The 26911-nt window shown below is 30.6% G+C and overlaps 1 protein-coding gene across 1 annotated transcript in view; it reads left to right on the top strand.

The window, feature by feature from the left end:
• The window catches only part of LOC111639369 (plexin-B-like), a 163673-nt gene that overhangs the window by 24638 nt on the left and 112124 nt on the right, over positions 1 to 26911 (top strand). Inside the window, exons 2-3 of the mRNA XM_023385244.1 lie at positions 6148 to 6324; positions 17877 to 18005. Of these exons, the coding sequence (XP_023241012.1) occupies positions 6148 to 6324; positions 17877 to 18005 (306 nt within the window). The remainder of the gene's footprint in view (positions 1 to 6147; positions 6325 to 17876; positions 18006 to 26911) is intronic.

Here is a 26911-nt window from a genome sequence, read left to right as displayed (position 1 = left end):
TGGCACTTTAATAGGGATGTGACATTTAACAATAGCCTCATTTACACCAGTAAATTCAGAGATATTCCCAATACACTACCACAATATCTTGATCTAATCCAGCATCAAGCTTCTCTGGAAAAACTAACTTTTTTGATCTTCTAAAATATGCTATCTGTACTGAACAACTTAATTAAAGAATTGGAAGCTCTTGAAGTCTTTAAAGCTGACTAACATGGATGCTGCATTATTTTTGAAGAATAGAAATGCATTTCTCATGCTTGGTAAATGCATTATGACAAATATTTATGATTAAATTACATTAACCATCTATACACATCTGATTGATACTTTTGAATTTGAATTACATCTTGATCTTTGGACTGTTCCATTTTTAAATCATTATAATACCTAATGATCTTAGAAGTTCAAAAATGTTAGTTTTTCCAGAGATGTAACCTGCTGCTGGATAGATCAAGTACTGTTGTGGTGTATTGGTATTAAGAGGTATTCATAAATTTTTTTGATAAATTAGCATATTCTTCTTTTGCCCATTTTATAATGTTATTTGCTATGTTTGACAAAATATTATAAATTTTATTGAGATAGCTGAATAATGTTTTATAAATATTGAATCTGTTAGCTATTGATCTGTAATAAAAAATATATCATAATTCATGGAGTTTCTGGAGATATACAAAGCCAGCATAAAAGAGGATTTCAATAATAAGAAATGTGCCATCTATTTCCAACACATNTAGTTCATTATCCTGAAGATGGACTATCAAATAAACTGAAAACATTTGATTGTGAATAAAACATTATGGTGTAATTATTCCTTTAACAGTTAGAAAAGAGCATTTGTATCAGATTTCAGTATGTCATTATTACAGACTGCTTGCAAAATTATTGAATGAAATTCTTTTCTATTTGTATACTTTTCTGTGGCTTTATTTGGCACTTTAATAAGGATGTGACATTTAACAATAGCCTCATTTACACCAGTAAATTCAGAGATATTCCCAATACACTACCACAATATCTTGATCTAATCCAGCATCAAGCTTCTCTGGAAAAACTAACTTTTTTGATCTTCTAAAATATGCTATCTGTACTGAACAACTTAATTAAAGAATTGGAAGCTCTTGAAGTCTTTAAAGCTGACTAACATGGATGCTGCATTATTTTTGAAGAATAGAAATGCATTTCTCATGCTTGGTAAATGCATTATGACAAATATTTATGATTAAATTACATTAACCATCTATACACATCTGATTGATACTTTTGAATTTGAATTACATCTTGATCTTTGGACTGTTCCATTTTTAAATCATTATAATACCTAATGATCTTAGAAGTTCAAAAATATTAGTTTTTCCAGAGATGTAACCTGCTGCTGGATAGATCAAGTACTGTTGTGGTGTATTGGTATTAAGAGGTATTCATAAATTTTTTTGATAAATTAGCATATTCTTCTTTTGCCCATTTTATAATGTTATTTGCTATGTTTGACAAAATATTATAAATTTTATTGAGATAGCTGAATAATGTTTTATAAATATTGAATCTGTTAGCTATTGATCTGTAATAAAAAATATATCATAATTCATGGAGTTTCTGGAGATATACAAAGCCAGCATAAAAGAGGATTTCAATAATAAGAAATGTGCCATCTATTTCCAACACATGGAAATTCTTATTGAAACATTAATAGTTTAGCAAATATTATTCATATTATTATTATGTTACATTCTTATTTCTATTATTTGTATTTATTTTTAATTTTAATTTGAATTATATTTATCTTTGTAAGAAATTTTTGTTAACTGTACATTAATGTCTATTTTAATATGATGGAATATTTGCATGTGAGTTATATTCTCTATGTTTTAATCTGAAGATGAGTTGTTAAATGACTCAAAAATATTTGTTTTTATAAATTTATTGCTGGATAAAGTGAAGGTTGTTGTTCAAGTATTATATATAAATATTATATATAATACTTGAACATTGAAAAGTGTAGAGCAAAATGTGCAATTTAAAATACTGTTTATTGAAATAGACATTATCATCTAAAAAATATTTTGTTTGTAACTTTTAAAAAATTTTGAAAGCAATCATGTGTCACAATACAAAGAAATACGCTGATTATTCATTACATAAATAACTAATCAACATACTGTCAAATTACAATATATCATATTTAGTCAAATTCAAAACCCAGATGAACAGCAATTGGCATTTACAGTGTAAACTTTTTTATTTGCTTCCAGTGAATGTGTTTTATGAACTTTCTGATTTGTTATTTTCACTGCAAGAATTTTTTTCTGAACAAGTGCTTTTATTTTATTCTTAATATTGTTATTTCATTTTATATTGTTTATTGTGTTAATATATTCAAACTGATAAATGCTTAGAAATTCTATTATGTAAATAAATTTATTCTGAATATCTGAATGTTTTTATTCCCTGATGACCAATGATTGATGATTTGATGTTAATATAGTCATTGTTTATTTAATGAAAGATTACTCTGAATGATTATAATTTCTATAATGAGACTTTCTACTATAATTTAATTTCTAAAATAATTACAGCAAATTTCTAAAATATTTACTAAAAAATTTGGAAATTTTAATATAATTTTATAAATTCATAATAAATTAAGTTAAAAATATTACTTAACTCACTCATAATTTAAAATGTAACATTAGAAAATATATTACCTAGCTTTGAAATTTCAAGTGTGTTTTTCTACAAATAAAATAACTTTGTCTTATTAAATATATTTGTTCAGCCTGGTTGTACAAAAAAATCTAATCACTTTTAAGTTTGATTTTTTTTAATGATCTGAATCCAAAACTTTATGATGATGATTATATATTTTCTATATAACTATACTACTGTATTAAAATTATGTAATAATGATCTAAAAAGAATTGATCTATTGAAAATAAGGGATTTTTAAAAGCAATTTGAGAAAGGATAATATTAATATATTATCTCTTAACATTAAAATATACCAAGCAATAAACACAAAAATAACAGGATTCAAGTAGTTTACAATTCTTTTAAAATTTCTTCAGTAACATTTACAATAGAATAAATTACCATATCAATGCTTTACTGAATTGCTAATTAAACATTAATATTTATCTAAATGTTTTCGAATATCTATCCATTGTCAGAACTTTTCAGTTTTAAAATAAACAATATAAACTTTGACCAGTGGATGGAAATCCAAAAAAATGTACATTAGATAGATATTAAAATTAGTCAATAGCTAGATAGAACATTGATATAATTTTGTAAAATACATGAGTTGAAACAAAAATTTCATTAAAATGAAATTACAATTTAACGAACAATTATTTATTGTGACATTGTCATAATGCAGGGCTGCAATTTTTAATCATATTTTTAATTTATTTAATTTAAAATATATGCTCACCACTTCAAATTAATAATGTCTTGCCCCTGAACATCATACTTTTCCTGTTAGCAAGCAATAGAATCATGCCAGTCATCTATCTCCCCTTTTAAGGAAGAATTTTTGAATTGAAACAACATGCCTTCCAGTTTGCATGTGAGAAGTTTGCATGTGAGAAGTTTGTATACAGTAAATCAGGTCTTCCTGTCTCTAATATTTCTATATTTGGTCTTGGCTTTCATCTATATAACTCCGTTCATGAGGAAATAACAACTCACCACAACGAAATTATAATGACACACTGTGAACCAATTACGGTGTGATAATAAAACAACAAAAACATTTTTGTAAATTTTTTGAACTTATAATCGAACTCTTATTTAAATGTTATTCCATTATCGAATAACCAACTAGGAATGGTTAAGAACCTGATGCAGAGCCCAGAGGGGNTGTTTTAGATTATCCAAAATGATTTTATGTTATTGTAAGGTTTTTCAATATAATGAAACTGGATGAGTCCATTGTATTAAATCAGAATGACTGACATCAGTTAGGTTTACATACAAACAATATATGGGGGAATTTCAACCTTTTTCCATAAGTGTATGCTGTTAGAGGAAAGGGGAGACAGGCAACTAGTCTCTTCCTTTTCTATTCTGATAACATATTTTTAATGTATTTTAATTTATTTTGAGGATTTATATTTACTACATATTTTGAGAGGTATGTGGTAAATGTAACAGCCACATATTTTGCTCAGAGAGAGAGAGAGAGTGAGCCAGTTCTTTTTATCCACTCAGATTAACCAGAATTTTGGACTAATATATTTAGAAATATGTTTACAAAATCGATCTTGTAATTAAAATTTTAAATTTTCTTTGAAGAATCTTTTATTATGATTATAGAATATAAACAAATTATATAAAAAAATATTATTAAAAGAAAAGAAGCACAATAATTTTTTAAATTTGTATATTTTATTATATTATTTACAAATTATTCATCAAAAATATTAATTTATGATAAAGATATATGTTTAATCATTCAATAATATTTATGAATGAAAATCTTCAGTTTTTATTAAGTTAAAAATAAAGTATTATTAAAATATTAAATAACTGTTATCTCTTTTTTAAAAGAGAATAAAAATTTAAAAACTTAAAAACTGTTTTTGATAAACTAAAATATAAAAAAAAATTATAATAAATCTACAAAACCAGATATTTGTAGACTGAAACTGTAGATTTGCTGTAGAAACAGAAGAAATATTATATAGGAAGAATTGAATTGAATATCACAAGATAGAATAAATGAAGTCATGAATAATATAAGATAGATTTTGTTAAAAAAACATAATTCTTGCTGCATGTTTATGATAGTAGAATGAAAAGGTTTTAAATTTCTATAACACTTTGAATACGTTAAGATTTATTGAAGTTATTATAGGTAAAGATACCTTGTAGTGGTTTCTTTGCCTGAAATAACAAGGTAAGTTAATTAATATTAAGAATTGATGCACACCATTGAATGTAATTGAACTTAAAACTTTAAGTTTGAATTTAATTTTTATATTCAATAATCCTGTTCTTTATTGTTATACTAAAAGACATTAAATTTTCTGAATCTGGAATAAAATTACTTTTAAAGTTAACGTTGAAAATTTGTTTTCATATTTTTAATTTATTTTTTATATAAATTATAAAATGAAAGTGTATTTCTTTTATATTGCACTTTCTTCTCCATCAATAGCATATCCATGGGTGTACAGTACTTCTGGTGCAAGTAACAAAACATGCTGCAGCACCCCACTGATATCAAAGCAGTCAGTTTTGTTACTTAAAAATAAATATAACAACACACATAAAAATAAATACTGTATAATAACACACATATAATAAATAGAATATCACATGACTTCAATTAGGTAAGGTTAGGTAACTAAAGTAATTATAAGATAATTGAATAACATTCTTTAAAAATGTCAGGAGCACATGACTTGGTTCCTCTGAATCTATCTTGAACAGTATCCATATTCTCAAAATCCTGGATATTCTACTGTCCTCCATGCTTTTTATTTTTTTCTATATTTTTATGGCATATTCAACAATATCCTATTAACTATCCTATCCACAACTATCCTTTTATTTGTTTAAGAATTATATCTATCTTTATGTCTTGGTTATTACTATCCATAATATCCATAACATGTAATTTCTTCTTACAGCATTCATTATATACAGTAGAGCATCGATTATCTGAATATCAATCCACCAAAACGTCAATTAACCAAAAGCTCTCCAGTCGGCAAATTTAAATTTCCACTAGTGCTGTGGCACTGTAATCTTTGGCTATGTCTTGGGCTACTCCAATATTATTTTTGTTGGTGTGCGTGTTTTAGCTGGCAGCACTGGCATGACCATGAGAGGGTACTTAAGGACATGCCAGGATTTGAACGAATTTCAACATGGGATAGGTTAATATATTTTTTTGTACATAATTGGTTATCCGAAAAATCGATTTTCCGATCAACCCCAGACTCCAATTGATTCGGATAATCGATGCTCTACTATAGTTACTTTCATATTTTGAAGCCAATTTTTTACTGAAAGATTGTTTTGCATTTTTCAGGATACATATACATCTAAACTTTTCTTTGATAAAATATTTTACTTATAATTTCATGATTATTTATCATTTTATTACTTAATAACATTGTGCAATTTTTTACTTTTTAGAAAGCTGGAAATGTTCTTAATTTTTGCAATGAGACAGTGAAATTGAATGGTTCTGTTCCTATTACTGCATTGGCAGCTATAACATTTCAAAATGTCACATTAACATCAGTTGCTCTAGCAACAACTGGACAGCATACTGTTGCATTTCTTGGAACTGCAAATGGATCTGTAAAAAAGGTTAGAAATAAGAAAGTATGATTTAAAATTTTTTTGTTTCTATTATTGTCATTGTATATGAAATTTGTTTTTGTTATTTAAAAGAAGTAAACAGGAAATTCAGATTTAAATAGTTTTAACTGATATACTTATGATATTTTAAAATTTAATTCAAACAATTCTATCAAATATTCTGGCTAAATAGGGCTAAGTTAATGATTATAAACTAATTAATTTGTCAGTAGGTTTGATTTGAGTTAACTATAAATTGGGTTTCGAGATGTTGATATACTGATTTTTTAAAATTATATTGATACAGAATTCATTTAGAGATAATATAGAGAGGGACTTTAGTTTGAATTAGCAAGGTTTTCTTGCTAATTCAAACTAATTGAAGCCAAAACCTTTTTCAATTAACAAGTGTTTTAGATTATCCAAAATGATTTTATGTTATTGTAAGGTTTTTCAATATAATGAAACTGGATGAGTCCATTGTATTAAATCAGAATGACTGACATCAGTTAGGTTTACATACAAACAATATATGGGGGAATTTCAACCTTTTTCCATAAGTGTATGCTGTTAGAGGAAAGGGGAGACAGGCAACTAGTCTCTTCCTTTTCTATTCTGATAACATATTTTTAATGTATTTTAATTTATTTTGAGGATTTATATTTACTACATATTTTGAGAGGTATGTGGTAAATGTAACAGCCACATATTTTGCTCAGAGAGAGAGAGAGAGTGAGCCAGTTCTTTTTATCCACTCAGATTAACCAGAATTTTGGACTACCAGAATTCAGATTATCAAGGTCTTACTGGATTAGAATGAGGCATTAGTCTTACTGTATTATATGTATATTATTTATTAAGATTAAAATTTTGAATGATTAAATTTTATATATGTAATTTTTTTTAATCCTTCAAAACTTTGGTTAACATGGAATTACTGTATAAAATTCATCTCAAGCTAATTTTTCAACATTAGAGTAAATACCATGAATAAATGAATCTATATATATAAAATTACATGTCTTGACTGACTGATTCATCATCCCCAGAGCAAACCACTGAACCTAAAGAGGTGAAATTTGGAACACAGTTAGGGTATGCAATGAGAATGCACACTAAGAAGGGATTTTTGAAATTCCCCCATGGGGGGAGAGGGAGAGGATTAAAGCTTAAAAAGTCTTAGCTCCAAAAGGCAGTACCACAAACATGGTTTACAAAGAGGTACTGGAGTAACTGAAACTCTATTTTTCTGTAAGTATTTATACTTTAATTATTTTCAGATAACGTCATTTATATTTAAAAAAAATTAAACTCAGACTTATTGTATCTCAGAATCCCATAATATTTGAAACTTGAATTTAGGTGCATTAGTAGTCCATAGTTTGAAACAAACAAAAATTAGTAATACCATTTTACCAAATTAGTAACAGCTAATGATTGAGAATCTTAGTGAAGTATTGAGGGAGGGTTAAAATATAAACAAAATTATACAGGGTGTTTATAATTAAAGTTTCACTTTGAAATGGCCATAAAACGAAAACTACTGGACAAAATGTTATAAAACTTGGTAATAGTGTACAGAACGTCATGGGATTTTATTTCCCGCGAAAAAAATATAGTTCAAAAACTCACCACCAACGGGAAATGGCGCTGTCTGCAATATTGTTAAACGAAATAAGACACGAAGACATCGTTGAAAATGTTTTTAATCTTAAGGTTTTAAAACGAAACTGTTTGTGGGGTTACTACTGATATGCTAAGAGCTACTGTTGAGAACACAGTAATTCGATGTAACTTGCTTATCAAAAATGGTGGACACCACATTGAACATGCCCTGTAACGCGTTTTAAAACAGATTAAAAATATTTTCAACGATGTCTTTGTGTCGTTTTTTGTTTAACAATATTGCAGACAGCGCCATTTCCCGTTGATGGTGAGTTTTTGAACTATATTTTTTTCGCGGGAAATAAAATCCCATGACGTTCTGTACACCATTACCAAGTTTTATAACATTCTGTCCAGTAGTTTTCATTTTATGGCCATTTCAAAGTGAAACTTTAATTATAAACATTCTGTATTTTCAATTGAAAAAATATTATATTAAATTATTTTTAATATTCATTAAGTTTACTTATAATAATACAATGACTTTTTCATATAATTATGAAAGTTTTTGTTATGATTTGTAGATGGTGTTGTAATATGTTAAATTTTGAAATGTGATTGGTACAGCTTATGTTAAGTCAATTGCTGTTTTGAGTTTTAAACATTAATTTTTTAAGGTGAGCCAGTCTAGACATCTAATTTTTCTTCTTGAAAAAACATTCACACAATTATACATTTAAGAAAATCTGGCTTCAAGTAAATTACTTCAAAAATTAATTAACTTCTGATGATGATATTTGTTCAGCTCATTGTATCATTTGCTGAACATCATTTAATAAGATGGAATTAAAGCATTTACAATGCGTGCCAATTTCAAGAAGCATGAAAAAAGAATATATCTTCTCATTGTACTCTGATGTTGAAAAATTAGCTTAAGATGAGTGTTATCAATTAATTCTATATTAATCAAAATTTTTATGTAATAGGCTTGAAGTATAAATATGAATGTTAAAAAAGATGACATTCTATAATTAGGTAAATTTATTCAAATTGCTTGTTAATGAAACTTTATTTGTATTAAAATTAGAAGACAATTTATAATTAATCTTCTTATTTTTAGTAAATATTTTTAATAACATATAATAATTTTACATACATTTACATGATTCTATCATTACAAAGCACCATTTATGAAGACCTTAACAGAACTTGTATTTCTGATTCTGATATTTGTCTTTGCAAAAGATTGTGTTAAAAATCTTCTTATTTCAAAGATGCACATTATAGATTGCTGCATGTAATCTGTGACAGTTTTTTCATAATATCAAAAATGCTTTAAAATCAAGTTGTTAAGAAGTCTTCTTAGCATAAAGCATGACAACGTGTCTTGTTACTATTCACTGTGTCAGTCTGATGCAAAAGACAAATGTACAGTGGTACCTCAGGATACGAAATTAATTCATTTCGAAACTGAGATCGTATAATGAAACTGTCATAAGGTGAATCATTTTTTCCCATATGATTACATGTAAAACCAAATAATTCATTCCAACACACAGAAAAACACACTCAAACTAAAGCTAAGTAGTACTTAAAAAAAAAAAAAAACTATAGTAAGGAAAACACTGAAAAATGCATTTTGTAGTTATAAATGTACAAATAACCATAATAGAAAAATAACTGATTTTAAAAAAATGTAGTTTTATTTGCACTTTACCTTTGAGGATAGACGGCAGTGGAGGTGTAAACTGTTGGCAGAGAAGGAAATGATACTAAAACTTAACTTACATAACATAATGTAACAATAACTGAAAAATAACTTAGAAAAGATAAAGAAAATTAGTGATATTAGTGATATATATATNGCTGAACATCATTTAATAAGATGGAATTAAAGCATTTACAATGCGTGCCGATTTCAAGAAGCATGAAAAAAGAATATATCTTCTCATTGTACTCTGATGTTGAAAAATTAGCTTAAGATGAGTGTTATCAATTAATTCTATATTAATCAAAATTTTTATGTAATAGGCTTGAAGTATAAATATGAATGATAAAAAAGATGACATTCTATAATTAGGTAAATTTATTCAAATTGCTTGTTAATGAAAGTTTATTTGTATTAAAATTAGAAGACAATTTATAATTAATCTTCTTATTTTGCTTTGTTTGGCTTTTGGCTTTTGTTTGGCTTTGCCTACTTTTTAAAATGTTTCTAAAATGACTTAGGCAAATGTCATTACTCTGAGCAACAATACGGCCACTGTGAACTTTTCAGGATGTTTCTTTTCAATAAAATCAGTCACTTTCTGATAATACCTCAAGATTTCCTTTATCGAGTGAGATCCTTCCACTAGTGGTGTAGCGTGGGTGTCAGCCACCCAGGGTGGAGGAAAGTTTCACTGCCCCCTTATTTAGGTATCTCAATTTAAAAGACTAAAATTCAGTTTTGTCACTGAATAAGTAATGAAAAATTCCATGCTCATTTCAATCGGTCCGAATTGTAGGTGCGACAAAAATATGAAATGAAATGGTTCAAATTTTTACAAGATATTATTATTATTATTTATTGCTGCCTAATTTTGCCGTCCCCTAAAAGTGCCGCCTGGGGCGGGCCACCCCTGCCACTCCCACTACGCTACATCACTGCCTTCCATGACAAAGCAAACATGCAGACTGAGACCGATGAACAGAAGTGAATAAAAAATGGTGCTGCGAACTAATGTAACATCATATGGCGAGTTTTTGTTCGTATCATGGAGCAAAAATATGTTCGAATTTTGTGTTGTATCCTGAAAATTTCCTATGCTGGGGTGTTCGTATCCTGAGGTACCACTGTACTGTACAATACCAAAGGATCCATTTACTTCTACTCATAAATAGAAAATAGTCCTTTAGATTTCATTAAAAATCTTTTAGCTAATATTTATTTAAGATATTGTGAGATTAGCTGAGGGCCAAGGGGGTGATCTCTAGTGACCACTTACTCGGCAACAAGTTGGTAAGATCCGATCTCGGTGTCTGTGGATGGCTTTCAAGGGAGGGTCGACAGGATTGTGAAATCTGTCTGACGTGAGAACTGACACTAGTTAGGATAATGCTAAATCACATCCTAACTCGCAATTCTTAAATGATGAGTAGGAGTGTCAGTTAAATTTTGAGTGGGGAGTACACGTGGGTCAGTCAAGAGAGTGTCCGTTTTCCCGAGAAAGATGGGCAAACAGGTTTAACAAACATAAGAAAAGTTTATTGTATATCTAACCTAGGATACATAAGAAAATACAAGCTAGATGACTAAATATAGCGATTATATGCGGATAATATCAAATCTTACAAGGTGTTGCAACTATTCTATTTCCTATGCCATAAGCATGCCTGGCTAATCTTGAACTAGAGAGAGAGTTTACAAAAAATTGGCTTACAAGATACCTTGGAGAGGGAAGCAGGTGAATAATGGCAAGTCTATCTGTCTTCCTTTCGGGTGCCTTCCTATGGTGACATCTGTTGAAACTGGAGAAGTGCACCTACTGCATAGCATCTTGGGATAGTCCACTGGTATGACCAACGAGGGGCTGAGGACGAACATTATTTCGTTGGGACAAATGCCCTGAAATGCCATGTCTCATCCTTTTGTTCGGTTTAGCCTGGGAAAGTGCTCAAGTGATATACTGTTGTTAGAGATGAAGGTTGATTTTACAGGTGTTGGATCAGAGCCCAGGCATGGCCAACATACGGCCTGTGATCTGGATCCGGCTGTCTAACAAATTTATGTGGCCCATGATTAATCTTTCAATATTAGCTACTCAAGTCTGAATATCTTGATGAAAAATTCTGATCCTTGAAACAAAAAAAAGGTCAACAACTCACTGTGTGTTTAGAGTTAATGCTCCATTACAAATCTTTTAAGTACAGCGTAGAATGTTGATAAAGCATGATAATGTGAAAAATGTATCTGTAATCTCTATGTTCAGTTTAGTCTCTACAGGGTGACACCACAATGAGATCTCGCACCACCTCAAAATCTTCCTAGAGCAGCCTCTAGTTTGGCCCGTGAAAAAAGTTTTCTTTCCAATTCGGCCCGGGGACAAAAACTGTTGGCCACCCTGAGTTAGCCATTGATGACATAAAGATGTCATTTGATTGCAGCTGTCATGCCCCTATTTAGTTGGGACCTGCAAGACTTCTCTGTTAATTCATTCAATGCTTGACTTTCACTCTCCTAACAATCGGATGTTATCAGTTTGCACTCGCTGTTAGATTTATAGTCCCTTCGTTGACAGAAAGAGTGTCATCTGATCTGTTTTTCTAACAATCACAAGAGAGAATTAGGCTTAAAAATTTTTCTATTTTTTTTTTTTTTTTCGCAAACTCAAACCTATGATCTCACAATATGCTTTAATCTTATCTTAATATTTTTTAGGTTATATAATCAAGAACAATTAAGAGCATCCAACCTCAATACCTTGATCAAGAAGACTTTCAGTCTTTATGACATGACAAAATTTGTTTTTTTTTGTACTGTTGATACAGAGATAATAGTTTGTTCCATTGACCAGAAAGTTTTAATAAAGTTGAATTTTAATTATGATACTTTATTAATATAAAGATCATAAAAATGCAGAGGAGACAATTATATGTAAAAGAACCAAAACTCATATTGCGTATTGTAATCTTCATCTTGAATTTATTTTATTTTTATTCTTAATTTTGATTTATTTTATTAATTTACTTTAACTTTATTATATTATATTTGACATTAGAATAATAATTCTGGACTGAGCAGCTCTGCAGAAAGTTAGTTTTATTTTTTAATTTTTGAGCATGTGAGGCCTGGAAATAGCGTGGGGAAAAAAAAGAAAAATTTGTTAAGTTAAACTGTCAAGAAAACAAATTATTTAAGTGTTCAGTCGGTGACACCAGACTTTGACATCGACACTCATAAAGAATAGCGGGAAAAACAAAATTTTAGATAAAGAAAATTAAAAATGGAAATATTTAAAACTTAAAATGCAGTTTAGAAAGTAAAATGAAACTAGAAAAATATTAGAATGAGCATGGGTGTCATAGTCATCAACAAACTGCGATCAGAGTCTAAGAGATGGTGTCGAATAGACCATCTCTAGCTGACCCATGCCCTGAACAGAGCTTCATTTACACCTGGAGACAGGTGGGAGACCAATTGAGAAGCAAGGAGAAAAAGGTCTAGCCAATAAGCAATGAACCAAGTCAGGAGTTTTTGATAACTAGTTCAAAAAGAACAGAAGGGCTTCATCCTTTCCAGATCATCGGATGCAGGCACCATCCCCAGTTCCTTGACATTTTGTGCAGTTAATTTTAACACCAACAAAGACTGACTCGCCAATGCCCCAGGGCTGCGCCAACATGAAAAGAGAAAGGAAAGAACTTTCAAAGACAACATGAACCAAACTCTGTTGAATTCCAGACATTGACCTAATTATGTAAGCATTGTCACCTAAATTTTTTAATTATTAAATGTCCTTACAAATTGCATCATATCATTGCTGATACACCAAGAAGCAAATAGTTGACAATGTGAATTTATGTACAGATTATATGACAATAAACTGCTTTAGTCAATGAAAAGTTATTCTCTATGGATTATATGATTAGCTTTTTGTCAAAAAATTGCACATGTATTATATTCCACTGTAGATTATATGCAGGAAATTACAGTATTTAGATTGCTTACAAGGAAAGTAACTCAAATGGAAATGCCTAATTTTTTTCTTACTTTTTCCTAATATTTTTTATTAAAAAATGAAGAAAATCTTGGTGGCTAAGTGGTTAAAATCTTTGAATACTGGTAATTTGTCCCAAGCCTATGCCTAACCAGTGGGCTGGCCACATGGCATTTTCCAGATTTTCTTTACTTATCAACACCTAAATAGGGCCTATTTTGTATAGAAAATCCTCTCAGAAGGCATTCTTTTTTGGCAGATTGCCTTTGTGTTCTGTTGCCTCATCCCATGAACCAAATCAAACCAAACCAAGAAATGAAAAAGTGAAATGACATTTTATATGGAGATGCTTCATTTGTCAGTTACATACGTTTAAAGAACTTTATTTGGATTATATGTAGTGTATTGTTACAAAAGTATTAAAGCAGAAATACATATTACAACAATGACTACATTGAACAAATGATGAATTGTTATATTTGTCAAATTACAAAAATATGTTTTAACTAGATAGTTCTCCATCATGCTTATTGGAGAACTATGTAGTCAATAGTCCAGCCTTTTGGTCTTACAACTAAGTTTCATGTTATCAAGAGTAACAATAAACAAGATGGAGGAGCATAAAATGAGTAAGCCAAAGCTAGTGTTGCCATCTTTTTAAAATTGCTGACCTGGACGACAGGTCAGGTTTGTTTGAACAGAAGTTCCTGATGAATGCGCAATGTCATTTTACAATGGAAAGAATAACATAGTTACAGTTAGGGACTAGGGAGACTTGGGTAGGAGTAATGTAGGTAACCTAAATTAAGAAAGAAGAAATACAGAAGATGACTTAGCTGTATTAGATATTGGAGATGTGTACAATTTGTACAAGTAAAAGTTTAAAAAAAAAAAAAGGTTGACAGGTTGCGCACAAAATTCCCGGACAAAACTAATAGTTCACCCGGACAGTGAGTCAATTCCTGGACTGTCCGGGTAAAAACTGGATTGGTGGTAACACTAGCCAAAGCATATAATAGGTTGAAGTGTAGATGAAAATATATATCAGTAGATTTGATAGATAGCTTATTATCTACAATATTTTATTTTATTAATATATGTACTGTACTGTACTTTATAATGAGGAATGATTAATTGTTGTTATATAAAGTAAGATTAATTTCTGACAATTGAAACAATATCTTTTTAAATCAAAATCAGTTCTTGAAATTATATTCTATCAGATTAGAATAAACTTGGCTGGTAAGTTAACTGGTAATTTATTTCAAATACTTACACTTGGCAATGCATTAAGGGTAATTCTGAAGATTAAATTTCATTCAACTTTCAGATTAAAAGTCATGCAACTAACTCTTAATGACTCATCCATTTATCTCAATATTGGAATTTTGTACTCTTCTATTGTGATGTTCGTGAGCGACATGTGTATAGATTACCGAATAGACTAGCACAAAGAATACTTAGTAAAGTCTTTTAATCACAAGTATTTTATTTGCCGCTCGTGAACTAAGTTCTTTTTGGATTCCGCTCCACTAAATTTACACTATACACAGTAATCGGTTAGTTTAGTACCACAAGTAAATTCGCAACAATAGAACATGTGCAGGAACTAAAATCTAACACTTACTCACCAACTTATACCTAAAGGCATAGCAGATTCTATGAGACAGTAGACAGGAAAGAGGAAAGATCACAATACCCGGTGTTTTGGGATTTTCTCATGGTCACTGGATGATCACCGATTTGGATTTCACGGTTATATATAGACGTAGATCTTCTTCTCTCTCTTTCTAATGTCGGGACTTCAATCCAACACTGACCCTAGAGTTCTCTATTCATCCTTAGTGACCAAAAATATCCTTCACTCAGAATTATTCAGTCACAAGTCACCTCCAATCTAGAGCACTCCTCTCTCTCTCTCTCTCTCTTCTGACTACCACGAAGGTCCAATCCAGACTAACTCATTCTTTATTCTTGTCAGCCCTCAGGTCTTTGTTCCCCCCCCCCTTTGTTTCAAGTTCTTGGAACTGGTAACTCATTGCCTTTAGTTCTGGGGTTTAGTGGTCCATTGTCTTCAGTTCTTGGAATTGGTGGTCTCATCCAGAAGGACGAAAGGAAATGAAAAGAAAGTTCTAGACAGACTGAGAACAAAGGGAATAAGGAACTATTAAAAACTATCTTACAAACTAATGAAAAAAATATGTAACAATATGGCCGACGGTCACACTATTTACACTCTAAGATAAAGTGACATTATATTACTGTACTGTTATCTTTCTTGTTTACATTTTCTATAACCAAACATTTTCTTATTATTTAAATAAGAAAATGTTTGGTTATTGAAAATGCAAAGTAAATGCAAGAAGGATAATGCAAAGTAATACAATATAGTATAAATAATAATTATTTGCTGAAAACAAATAAATTGCTTTTATTTATTTGTTTATATTACTGTTGTGGCGGTACGCCATGGTTTTGTAAATAGGGGTAGATATAAATTTTATTTCTCCTAAATTCCTTTGTCTTTAACGTGTTTCTAGAACTTTCTAACCTATTCCTTTTCTGTGGGTGGGGGACGACCTTTGTCCAAGGACAAAGGGGAGAAGACAAAGGGGACATTAAGAAGCCCTGAGGCCATCAGGAAAACGAACAAGACACTTTCGGGTCAGCGTCCGAGGTGTACAGACGTAGGAAACAGCAAGCAAAGGGTTTGTCACCTAGTGGGACAAACGGAGAAGGCTTGGAAGTCGTCTGCGAACGGACGAAAATTAGAAAGACACCCAGATTAAGACCTCAAGAAAAAACGCTCCCGAATTCTCAAGAGACGGAATCAAGAGGAAGGAAATTGAGTTAATTCAAGTACCGATATAGAGAAGATCGGAGACTCCCAAGTTTACCCGGGTACCCCCACAAATCTGTCCTTTATACTTGTCTCTTCTCTTCGTATCTCTTAATTTCTTCACCCTTCTTCCTTAGCATATAAGCTAGATTAAGGTAGATTTAAGTAGTTGTAGTATCTTAAACCATAATCTTTTTATTGTCGCGAGCACGTGTTCTATTTGTGAAAATATAGAATTTTGTCGGACGGATTCGAACTTGTGCACGTACTATAGTTTGGGATCAAGTGTGTTTAGTGTAAACGAACCAGGTGTACGAAGGACTAAGTAGCTGTAGTTGAATAAATATCCTGTTTAATTTATGGTTACTTCTTTGTCATCCTTTTTTGTCCTCCACACCACCACACTGTCATCATCTCTGACATTTTTCTTTTATAGATCAGGATAATTTGATTAAGAAAACTTTTCTTTAACTCAGTTTGAGATCATCTTAACCTTAGATATTTAACTGTAATTTTTGAGAATGATGATAGTCTCAAAATCATTCATTTAGGTGATTTTGAAAAGAGAGTGTAAATTTTATCATTCAGAACTGAATAAAATCCCCAAACTAAACAAAATATACAAAAGAATAATAATGAGATAATGGAAAGGGTAGGATTCAATTCCTCACATTATATCATATTTATACAAATAGATTCAAAGATTCTCTCTTGAGATACAAACAGTAGTACTTTATAATACATTACTATTGATAAATATGAAGATTATTTGTTAAATTGAAAACAGTCTTTATTTATTAGAAAACTAGTAAAACATTAGAAACATTTAGTCTATATTTATAACTCTCTGTTTCCAAAGTTCCAAAGTATTTCTATTCTTTTATATAAATATATCCTCTGAAATATTTATATATTTTACAAAGAGTGAGTAATTTAGATATGTTGTTTAGATAATCTGTCCTCCTATGCATTTGATCTAATTTATNAATTCCTCACATTATATCATATTTATACAAATAGATTCAAAGATTCTCTCTTGAGATACAAACAGTAGTACTTTATAATACATTACTATTGATAAATATGAAGATTATTTGTTAAATTGAAAACAGTCTTTATTTATTAGAAAACTAGTAAAACATTAGAAACATTTAGTCCATATTTATAACTCTCTGTCTCCAAAGTTCCAAAGTATTTCTATTCTTTTATATAAATATATCCTCTGAAATATTTATATATTTTACAAAGAGTGAGTAATTTAGATATGTTGTTTAGATAATCTGTCCTCCCATGCATTTGATCTAATTTATCCTGGTTTTATATTTAGAAACAGATATACACTTAAGCTTACTATTTATTACTTTAGTTATATTTTAAATGAATTATATTTAATTTCAAAAAATTTTATAAAATTTCAGTTATTAATTACAAAAAGTACAGAAGCAGAAGAATTTGAAGAATCTATTGTTGATCAAGGAAATCCTATACTAACTAATATGTTTTTAGATCCATCTCAGCAAGCACTTTATGCTGCATCTCCTTATAAGGTGATGGTTTAAATATATTAAAATTATATTAATATAAATAATTTACTGTACTTTTGTGCATATTAATCATAAATTGTTTGTATTTAAAGGACAAGTTGAACAAAGGGGTTGGTTATATTATGGGGTGGATTATATGTTGATTTTAAATTGCAATTACAAACTTGTACCCTTGTATCCATGGAACTGTAGAAAAATAATTTAAAAAAATGCTAATAAAAAGTTTGACCAATATACTAAGCCAATTTAAAAATGGAGTTGCTATATCTAATGGCCTCTCTTTTTTCATACCTTGTGGCTCAACACTAACCTTTTCCCCTTTTATTTTAATGTACTCAAATTTTATTTTAGTAGAAATTCTGCCAAAAAAAAAAAAACATGTAAACAAAGACAAATTTCAAATGTAGACCAAGATCTACATTTTAGATTTATTCTTACAAGAAATCTTGATTAACTGATAGAAGTCATGATTTTATAAGATAGTTTTAATATTTTAAAAACATTGCATAAATATTCTGAATATTTTAACTCACATCAGAGTGCAATCGTTTTTGATAGATGTGTAGACTAAAAATAAAAATTACGTTAACAATGACTGCAGTAACTTTAAAAATTTGAACAGAAATCATAAAATGAGGTAATTAATTCTACTATTCATTATATTGAATCAAAATATAAATGAATTATCAACATACCTTAATTTTCTTTGTCTGATGCATCACTCTCTCTGTTCGATGTCATGGATTCATTGTCATCATTACTTTCAGCAACCTGCCAGATCAAATCATCCTCAGAACCATCCATAGAATTGGAAATTCCTATTTATTTTAAAAATTTCTCACAATTATTGTTTGTGAAATTAATTTCTAAGCCTCCATGATCCATTCACATATCCTTTCCTCAGTTGTTGAATTTTATCTTTTGCCCTCGTTCTCAAAGCATTCTCTCATAACTTGATTTTTACTTGCTGTTTTTTTGTGTTTTTATTTTTAATAACGCTCATGTGCATTCGCCATAGCACCTAAGAAGCATGTTGAGGCTACAGAACCTAAGAGAAAGCTTGAAAGAGCAATGACCGAGGTAAAAAAGAAATTTATTGCTAAGCAATTAAAACGGGCATTTGTAGGATTTGGGAACAGATTAATTCATTTTACATTATTTCTTATCGGAAAAATTGTTTTAGAACTCAAACTTTTAGAACTTCAATGACCTCTAGGAATAAACTGAATTTGAGTTCCAAGGTACTACTGTATTTACATCATTTATATTAAACATCATGCAGTTTAAAAAAATTGAATATATATATATATATTTATTTATTTATTTATTGATTATTTTGGAAACAGTCTAAGTAATTATAAAATAACAATTATTAATTAACTTGTTAATCTTAGATAGTAAATCTTTATCTGTTATAAAAATAATGAGACATTACAATTTTTGTCACTTCTCAAAATTACATTCAATATTTCCATCATTTGATAGATATGGAAAATTGATTTCCAATACATCTTGGAGTACTACAGAAAAGATATAAGGAATAGTAGACTTGACTTATTAATTTAAAAAATTTAATGCCTAATATAATATAAATTTGGAGAATAAACTTAAAAATCCAATTTATTAATTTTAGTATTAGGCCTCATTGTGATGATAAAGAATTTTTGGATTATAATAAAAATTATTGATGAAAACATTCTGAATATCTTAGAAAAATAATTGAATAATTAGAAAATATTTATCAATCAAACAATACATTTAACAAAAACACAAAAATTCAATAAAAGTAACAGTGAAAACCAAATGATAGGAGTAGATTATACTATAGGAATAAATAAAGAAATAAAAATTAGAATGATATTGATGAAATCAAACAATTTGTTTTGAATATTTGAATGTTAAAAAAACGACCAACTTTTATGTTAAAAATTGAATGTTTTCTATTCACTATTTGTTATATTAACATCCCAGAAAAATATTAATTGATATTTCATGAATTTAAATAATTCAAAAAATATGAATGAATATATGATGATACAAATAGATTTGTTTACAGAATATTCGAAATCAGGTAATTTACATGTATTAAGAAGTAATTTAAAATTAAATCTTTGGGCCATTGTTTAGTTTCCCAGATCCTGTGGCAAAGTGAGTAGAGTTCTTTTGGATACTGCTTGAAGCAGTTCTGCTGGCAAGTTATCAATGGTGCTTTGTTTCTTGCTAATTGCTTATAGCCCATTGAAGTTCTGTTTCTGTTACAGAAGGCTCATTTTCTATATTTTCCTGGTTTGCAACTGGCTGTAGGTGATGCTGATGGTTGTTGTCAGCATAAAGTTTCACAATATATTCTTGCAATTCCTGATAGTTATCTTGTCATGCAGTATCTTGCCATCTTGATTCCTTATCATCGTTTGTTTATGAGCAAATGAAGTGCATGTATTTTTGACATGGGAAAAAGAGATCTAGTGTGCCCTTTTGCATTGGCCTCTTCTATCTCTTTGCATTAGTTAGCCCAGTTGTTTTCATTATCTTTTCTTGTTACGCTTTGAAACTCAGTATTTAGTGTTTTAACTTCCTCTGTCTTCCCAGCAGCTTTAGCTTCCCATCTAAGATTAGCAATTTCAGTTGTTTCTTCAGTGAGCCATTTAGATTTTTTTGAACTCTTTTTTAAGGGGAATGTGGTATTTAGCTGCATCAGTGATATGATTTTTTATTTCTTCCCATAGATCATCAGGTTTACTGTTTGGATTTTCCAACACTTCTAAGCGGTTTATAATTTCAACTGCATACATTGATGGTATCTTATTAGTGGTCTTTTGGTACTGCAAAGTTTAAGTTTGAATTTGGCAATTAGTAGTTGGTGATCAGAACCAGTCTGCACCAGGGAAAGTTTTAACTGAATGTATTGAGTTAGCCCATTTTCTGTCACACAAGAGATAGTCACTCTGATTCTGGAGTAAGCCATTTGGGAAAGTCCATGTGTAAAGTCATTGTTTAGGTTGGCAGAACTCTGTGTTCATGATTTTGTCGTGATTTTCCTGTCCACAGACTCCTGGTTCTGGTTTGTTTCCTACTTTTGCATTAAAGTACCGGTGATGATGATGATGATGATGATGATGTCTTTTCATGGTGTTTCATTTAGTTTTTTTTGAATTTGTGAGTAGAAATCATCCCATCTCTTCTAGGGAGGCATCAGCGATGGGGGTATATACCTGCATTACCATGGTATGACAAAGCTTCCCATTAATACAAATGGTCAGTATAAGATCATTTATAGTTCTAAAACACTCAAAAGATCTTGTTATTTTCTTTGTTACTATGTAAGTTACTCCTTTTCTCATGAAAACATTTCCAGAGTAGTAAATAGTGAAGTTGTCTGAGTTGAAAAAAACCATTTCTTGTTGACTAACACCAAGTAAGTCAAGCTTTAATCTGAGCTTCTCTTGTTTGATAACATCTAGCTTGTTTAGGTTCATACTTTGGACATTCCAGATGCCAATTTTGAGCATTTTCCTCCTTTCAAAGCATGGGCCACACCTTTTGGCAGGGGTTGCATCAACCAGTGGACTTTCCTTAGAGTTTACCCCATTGGCGTCATAATTTATCAAGTTACTCAGTGTTGACCTTTGCTCCTTCCTAGTCACTAAGGAAGTACCATCCAGCCTAGGGGTCCCATTTTCAGGTACTATATTCATAGCATTTGTGTTTTGTCAATCCATACAATTTTGTTGGTGATAAATACTGGAGTAGGTTACTGGGTCTTTCTACAGCCATTCCTGTAGTTAGCCTGTGTAGGAACTCAATGGGATCTGTGTATGATCAGACTCAAAAAGGAGATCTCCTCTTTAGTAAATGAAATAGTCAGGGAAAATAACTGACAGTAATTGTATAAAATCCAGTAACTCTTTATTGGTGTCTTCCCATGCTAATAGAATATTTTCAACATACCTCAAATATAGAAGAGGATAATTTATGGTGAGAGGGAATCTAAAAATTTTGAACTCTATGGTTCTCGTGACTAACTCTGACAAAAGGGCAGATAGAGGCAAACCTATAGGCAATTTGTGCTTTTGTAAGTAAATCACTTATATCCTTCCACTCAATCATTTATAGATAATGAGATTTTCCTTCTTGAATTGGCAGTTTGCAGTACTGGGTATTTTTTGGTCAAGTTCAAACACCTAGTCAACCAGGTCAAAGGCACATTATTTCCACCATTCACTTTGTATTGTAAGAAAAAGTTGGTTTTTATAACACCAGCCATTCTGTACCTGGATCCCTCTTCATTATGTATTTGTCGAGTTTTGAAGAAATTTGGCTATATTTTGCCACTAACACCCCAGCCCATGTTTTGTAGGATACTTTGTAATGATAGAGATGAAGTTACAGTCTATGAAAAATCTGGGGTATATGCCATACCCTTACAAAATCCTCTAACTGGGCCAAAACTATTATATATTGGAGCCACTACTAGAATGCTCTGCCTCCATCTTACAGAATATTAACAAATATACAACACCTTGTATACAGGTTAACCACACTTGTTTATAGGTACCAGTATAATATACAATAAACTTCCAACAACCTTTAAATGTACAACAGAACTAGCTAAAAAAGTGATAGAGACTAAATTCAAGCAACTTTGGTCTTCTAAAGCACTGTGATGATCAAAAACATTATTCATATGGGAATCCCTTTACATCTCAACAATGTCACTGTGTAACTCGTCCACACTAGATATATCAAATCTGTGGACAGCACTATTTAACCTCATAAAGCTGTAAATCACATGGTTTGTGATANTATATGCCATACCCTTACAAAATCCTCTAACTGGGCCAAAACTATTATATATTGGAGCCACTACTAGAATGCTCTGCCTCCATCTTACAGAATATTAACAAATATACAACACCTTGTATACAGGTTAACCACACTTGTTTATAGGTACCAGTATAATATAAAATAAACTTCCAACAACCTTTAAATGTACAACAGAACTAGCTAAAAAAGTGATAGAGACTAAATTCAAGCAACTTTGGTCTTCTAAAGCACTGTGATGATCAAAAACATTATTCATATGGGAATCCCTTTACATCTCAACAATGTCACTGTGTAACTCGTCCACACTAGATATATCAAATCTGTGGACAGCACTATTTAACCTCATAAAGCTGTAAATCACATGGTTTGTGATAAAACATCTCACAGTGGCACTGCTATACATTTATTTTTGTTTATTTACTGTTTATTTTATTATTAATTATTTTAATCCAGTTTTATTTTTAATGTTTTTCTTTTACATATAATCATAGTTTTGTAATATTGTATAATTTTGTAAATTGTATATATGTAAATTTAAAGGCTATATATATGTGGGACAAATGATTTGTAAAAATGCTAGTTCCTATTTGGATTCTATTTTTGATTTCAAATGTTTTGTTCTCTATGAATGATTCTGCCTGAAGAGGACAGTTATATACTGTTGAAAGTATCTCAGAATAAATAATTTTATGTAATGCTGATAGACAGTGGTGTATGTTATCTTTCTCAATAGTATAAATTGGCATGTACAGCTTAATTTAATTGCCTTTATGTTTTTTATGTCTTACTTATTATATTATTGTCAACTGCAAACAACAATTAGCACCTCAATACTACTTCCAGCAGTCAAAAGATTTTAATAATCTAACGTTTTCGGCCGTCTTTTAGAGGCCCTCCTCAGGATGAAACATTACAAAATAGTTCTATCTTTTGAAGGATTCTAATAATCGAATACAGCTGTGTTCCAAACTTTTAAATATTTAAACGATGCATATGATATAAAAATCGTTACGTTTACAACACAAAAAAATTATTATCTTAAAATAACGCTATACATAAATTATTATTGTAGAGTTGTGAAAATTAGCGCGATGTAGACGATTTGTTTTACAATAATGCTATACATCAATTATTATTACAGAGTTGTGAAAATTAGCGTGATGTAAACGCTTTGTTTTCTTATACAAAGCAGAAAGATTAAAAATAATTACACTTCCGATTATTGTTGTGCTTTGTGGCAATGTAAATAATGTTTCCACGATTGTGGAATTGGAATATAATCGGAGTTGATGCAGTTTCCTTTCATGGTTTCTATATAAATCTCAATAGCTTCCAACGAGCGTAAGTCGTGTCGGTCGAAGGCCCTATGTAAAAGAGTAGCCTCATCCCAACATGGGGAAACCCCGGGTTTGGTAGCATACTGGGCTAGAGCAGTACTATACTTCTGCTTCGACACATCATATTTGTGGTCCCGTACTCTAGCCTTCAGGGATCTGTATGTGGATCCAATGTATGTTATCCGACGATTGAAACATTCGTCATTCAAAGGTATGCGGTACATGTGCTAAGGGCAAGTCCGATGATAAAAAAGCGCCGGGGGTGTACCGTATACCTTTGAATGACGAACGTTTCAATCGTCGGATAACATACATTGGATCCACATACAGATCCCTGGAGGCTAGGATACGGGACCACAAATATGATGTGTCGAAGCAGAAGTATAATACGGCTCTAGCACGGTATGCTACCGAGCCCGGGGTTTCCCCATGTTGGGATGAGGCTACTCTTTTACATAGGGCCTTCGACCGACACGACTTACGCTCGTTGGAAGCTATTGAGATTTATATAGAAACCATGAAAGGAAACTGCATCAACTCCGATTATATTCCAATTCCACAATCGTGGAAACATTATTTACATTGCCACAAAGCACAACAATAATCGGAAGTGTAATTATTTTTAATCTTTCTGCTTTGTATAAGAAAACAAAGCGTCTACATCGCGCTAATTTTCACAACTCTACAATAATAATTTATGTATAGCGTTATTTTAAAATAATAATTTTTTTGTGTTGTAAAGGTAACGATTTTTATATCATACGCATCGTTTAAATATTTAAAAGTTTGGAACACAGCTGTATTCGATTATTAGAATCCTCCAAAAGATAGAACTGTTTTTTAATGTTTCATCCTGAGGAGGGCCTCTAAAAGACGGCCGAAAACGTTAGATTATTAAAATCTTTTGACTGCTGGAAGTAGTATTGAGGTGTTAATTGTTGTTTGTAGTATATTGTTCCAGTTTACCTGTGTTAGTTTTTTTTTATTGTCAACTGGGACTTATCTTATTATTAGGACTGTTACACTGGTGTACTGGTTATTTGAAAAAGGAGGAGTTCTTAATCAGAAAAACAAAAAATATCTTTACTTTTTACTTGTTGTTTTCCCTGTACATGACATTCGTGTTTCGGCCCAATAGGTCCCTGTTCAGCAGGCTTACCACAATGATGTAAAATAAATTCTAAAATAATGTATATAACAATTAAAAAATTTATATTACAAAAATTTTAAAAACCTGACAATAATATAGTATAACTTACAGATTTTTTTGTAGCTGATTACATCAAAATATGCATAAAACACATTTAGAAGAATCACCATTTTTACATTGCTTAAATACATATTTCTGTATTAAAAATTTTTTAAATTACAAAATTATTCACTAAAAAGTTAGAATTAACTTACGTGACCATCTTTTTCACTTGAATTTGTAGCACTTCTCAGATATTTGTGTATTTATATATTTTTTTCCTCTTTATTTTTTTATTTGTTTGATTTCTGTTTGTCATGTATCTGTTTTTGTGTGGATCCCTCTCCATTTCCTTCCTTGGTATCATCATTTTCTCTGCTGGCGGGATGTGCCATGTGGTGATTGGTTCAAGGTGCAGTCACATGGGATGAAGCGACATCCATTAGCGGGAGATATAAAAACAAGGAGCAAACCACATGAAAGGACTTTTTTTCATTCGTGGGACTTCTTCATACACAAGTGACCAGAAGACACCACGGTGCAAGGACTAGGACGATAGAAGTACAGGAAAGCCAGTCGTTTGTGAAAGGAAGAAATTTTGGATCAAAAGGGGAATTTATTTTCATTGAGAAAATACGTTGAGAAGGCAAAAGATTGCCATCCAAACAGGGTAAATGTCTAACTGTAGAGTCACGTGACCAATGAATTTTTGGCCCAAAGGGAAATCTCATATGTATTATTGTATACTCATTTCCCCTTTCATTTTTTTTTTTTTTTTTNTGTTCTGTCATGTCAAAATTTTTATGATGGTTTAATCTAATGAAAAAAAGATCAAAGTGGAAAAAATGTCACCCCAAAAAATTCATCAAATTTTCTGTAGTTGATAAAAAATCCCCAAGCTAGAAATGCTGGGTGGCATAGCACAAAAACTGCCTTTGGTTTTCAACATCACTTCCTACTTTCCTGCTCAAACTTATCATGTGATGGCATGAAATTGCTTGGTGTATGGTGCACAGGAGTCCCATTGCATAGGAACATAACATTCTGCTGTTTTCCTGAAGTCTACTTTGTGATTCAATTTCACATTGAATGTCAAAATAAGTGGACTAGGGTTTTTATTGCCACTTTAATAAAAATATTACCAAGTGGTAATTTTGGTGCTATGCAGTGCAACCTCTTCGGAGAAGTATCCCAAAGCCCAAAATGATGGATTATGGCAATGTTGTGTTCTTTTAATATCAAGAAACATTGTCAAGCAATCCTTCTTTTCATCAGAAAAGTTTCATACAATCTTAGGGTTAGTTTTTTTTTATTGTCAACTGGGACTTATCTTATTATTAGGACTGTTACACTGGTGTACTGGTTATTTGAAAAAGGAGGAGTTCTTAATCAGAAAAACAAAAAATATCTTTACTTTTTACTTGTTGTTTTCCCTGTACATGACATTCGTGTTTCGGCCCAATAGGTCCCTGTTCAGCAGGCTTACCACAATGATGTAAAATAAATTCTAAAATAATGTATATAACAATTAAAAAATTTATATCATGTATAAAGCTATC

The sequence above is a fragment of the Centruroides sculpturatus genome, unplaced genomic scaffold (assembly GCF_000671375.1).
Source record: "Centruroides sculpturatus isolate CEXI.00-Female unplaced genomic scaffold, Cexi_2.0 scaffold213, whole genome shotgun sequence".
In the NCBI taxonomy this organism is placed as follows: Eukaryota; Metazoa; Arthropoda; class Arachnida; order Scorpiones; family Buthidae; genus Centruroides; species Centruroides sculpturatus.
This window is presented reverse-complemented; position numbering and strand designations above follow the sequence as displayed.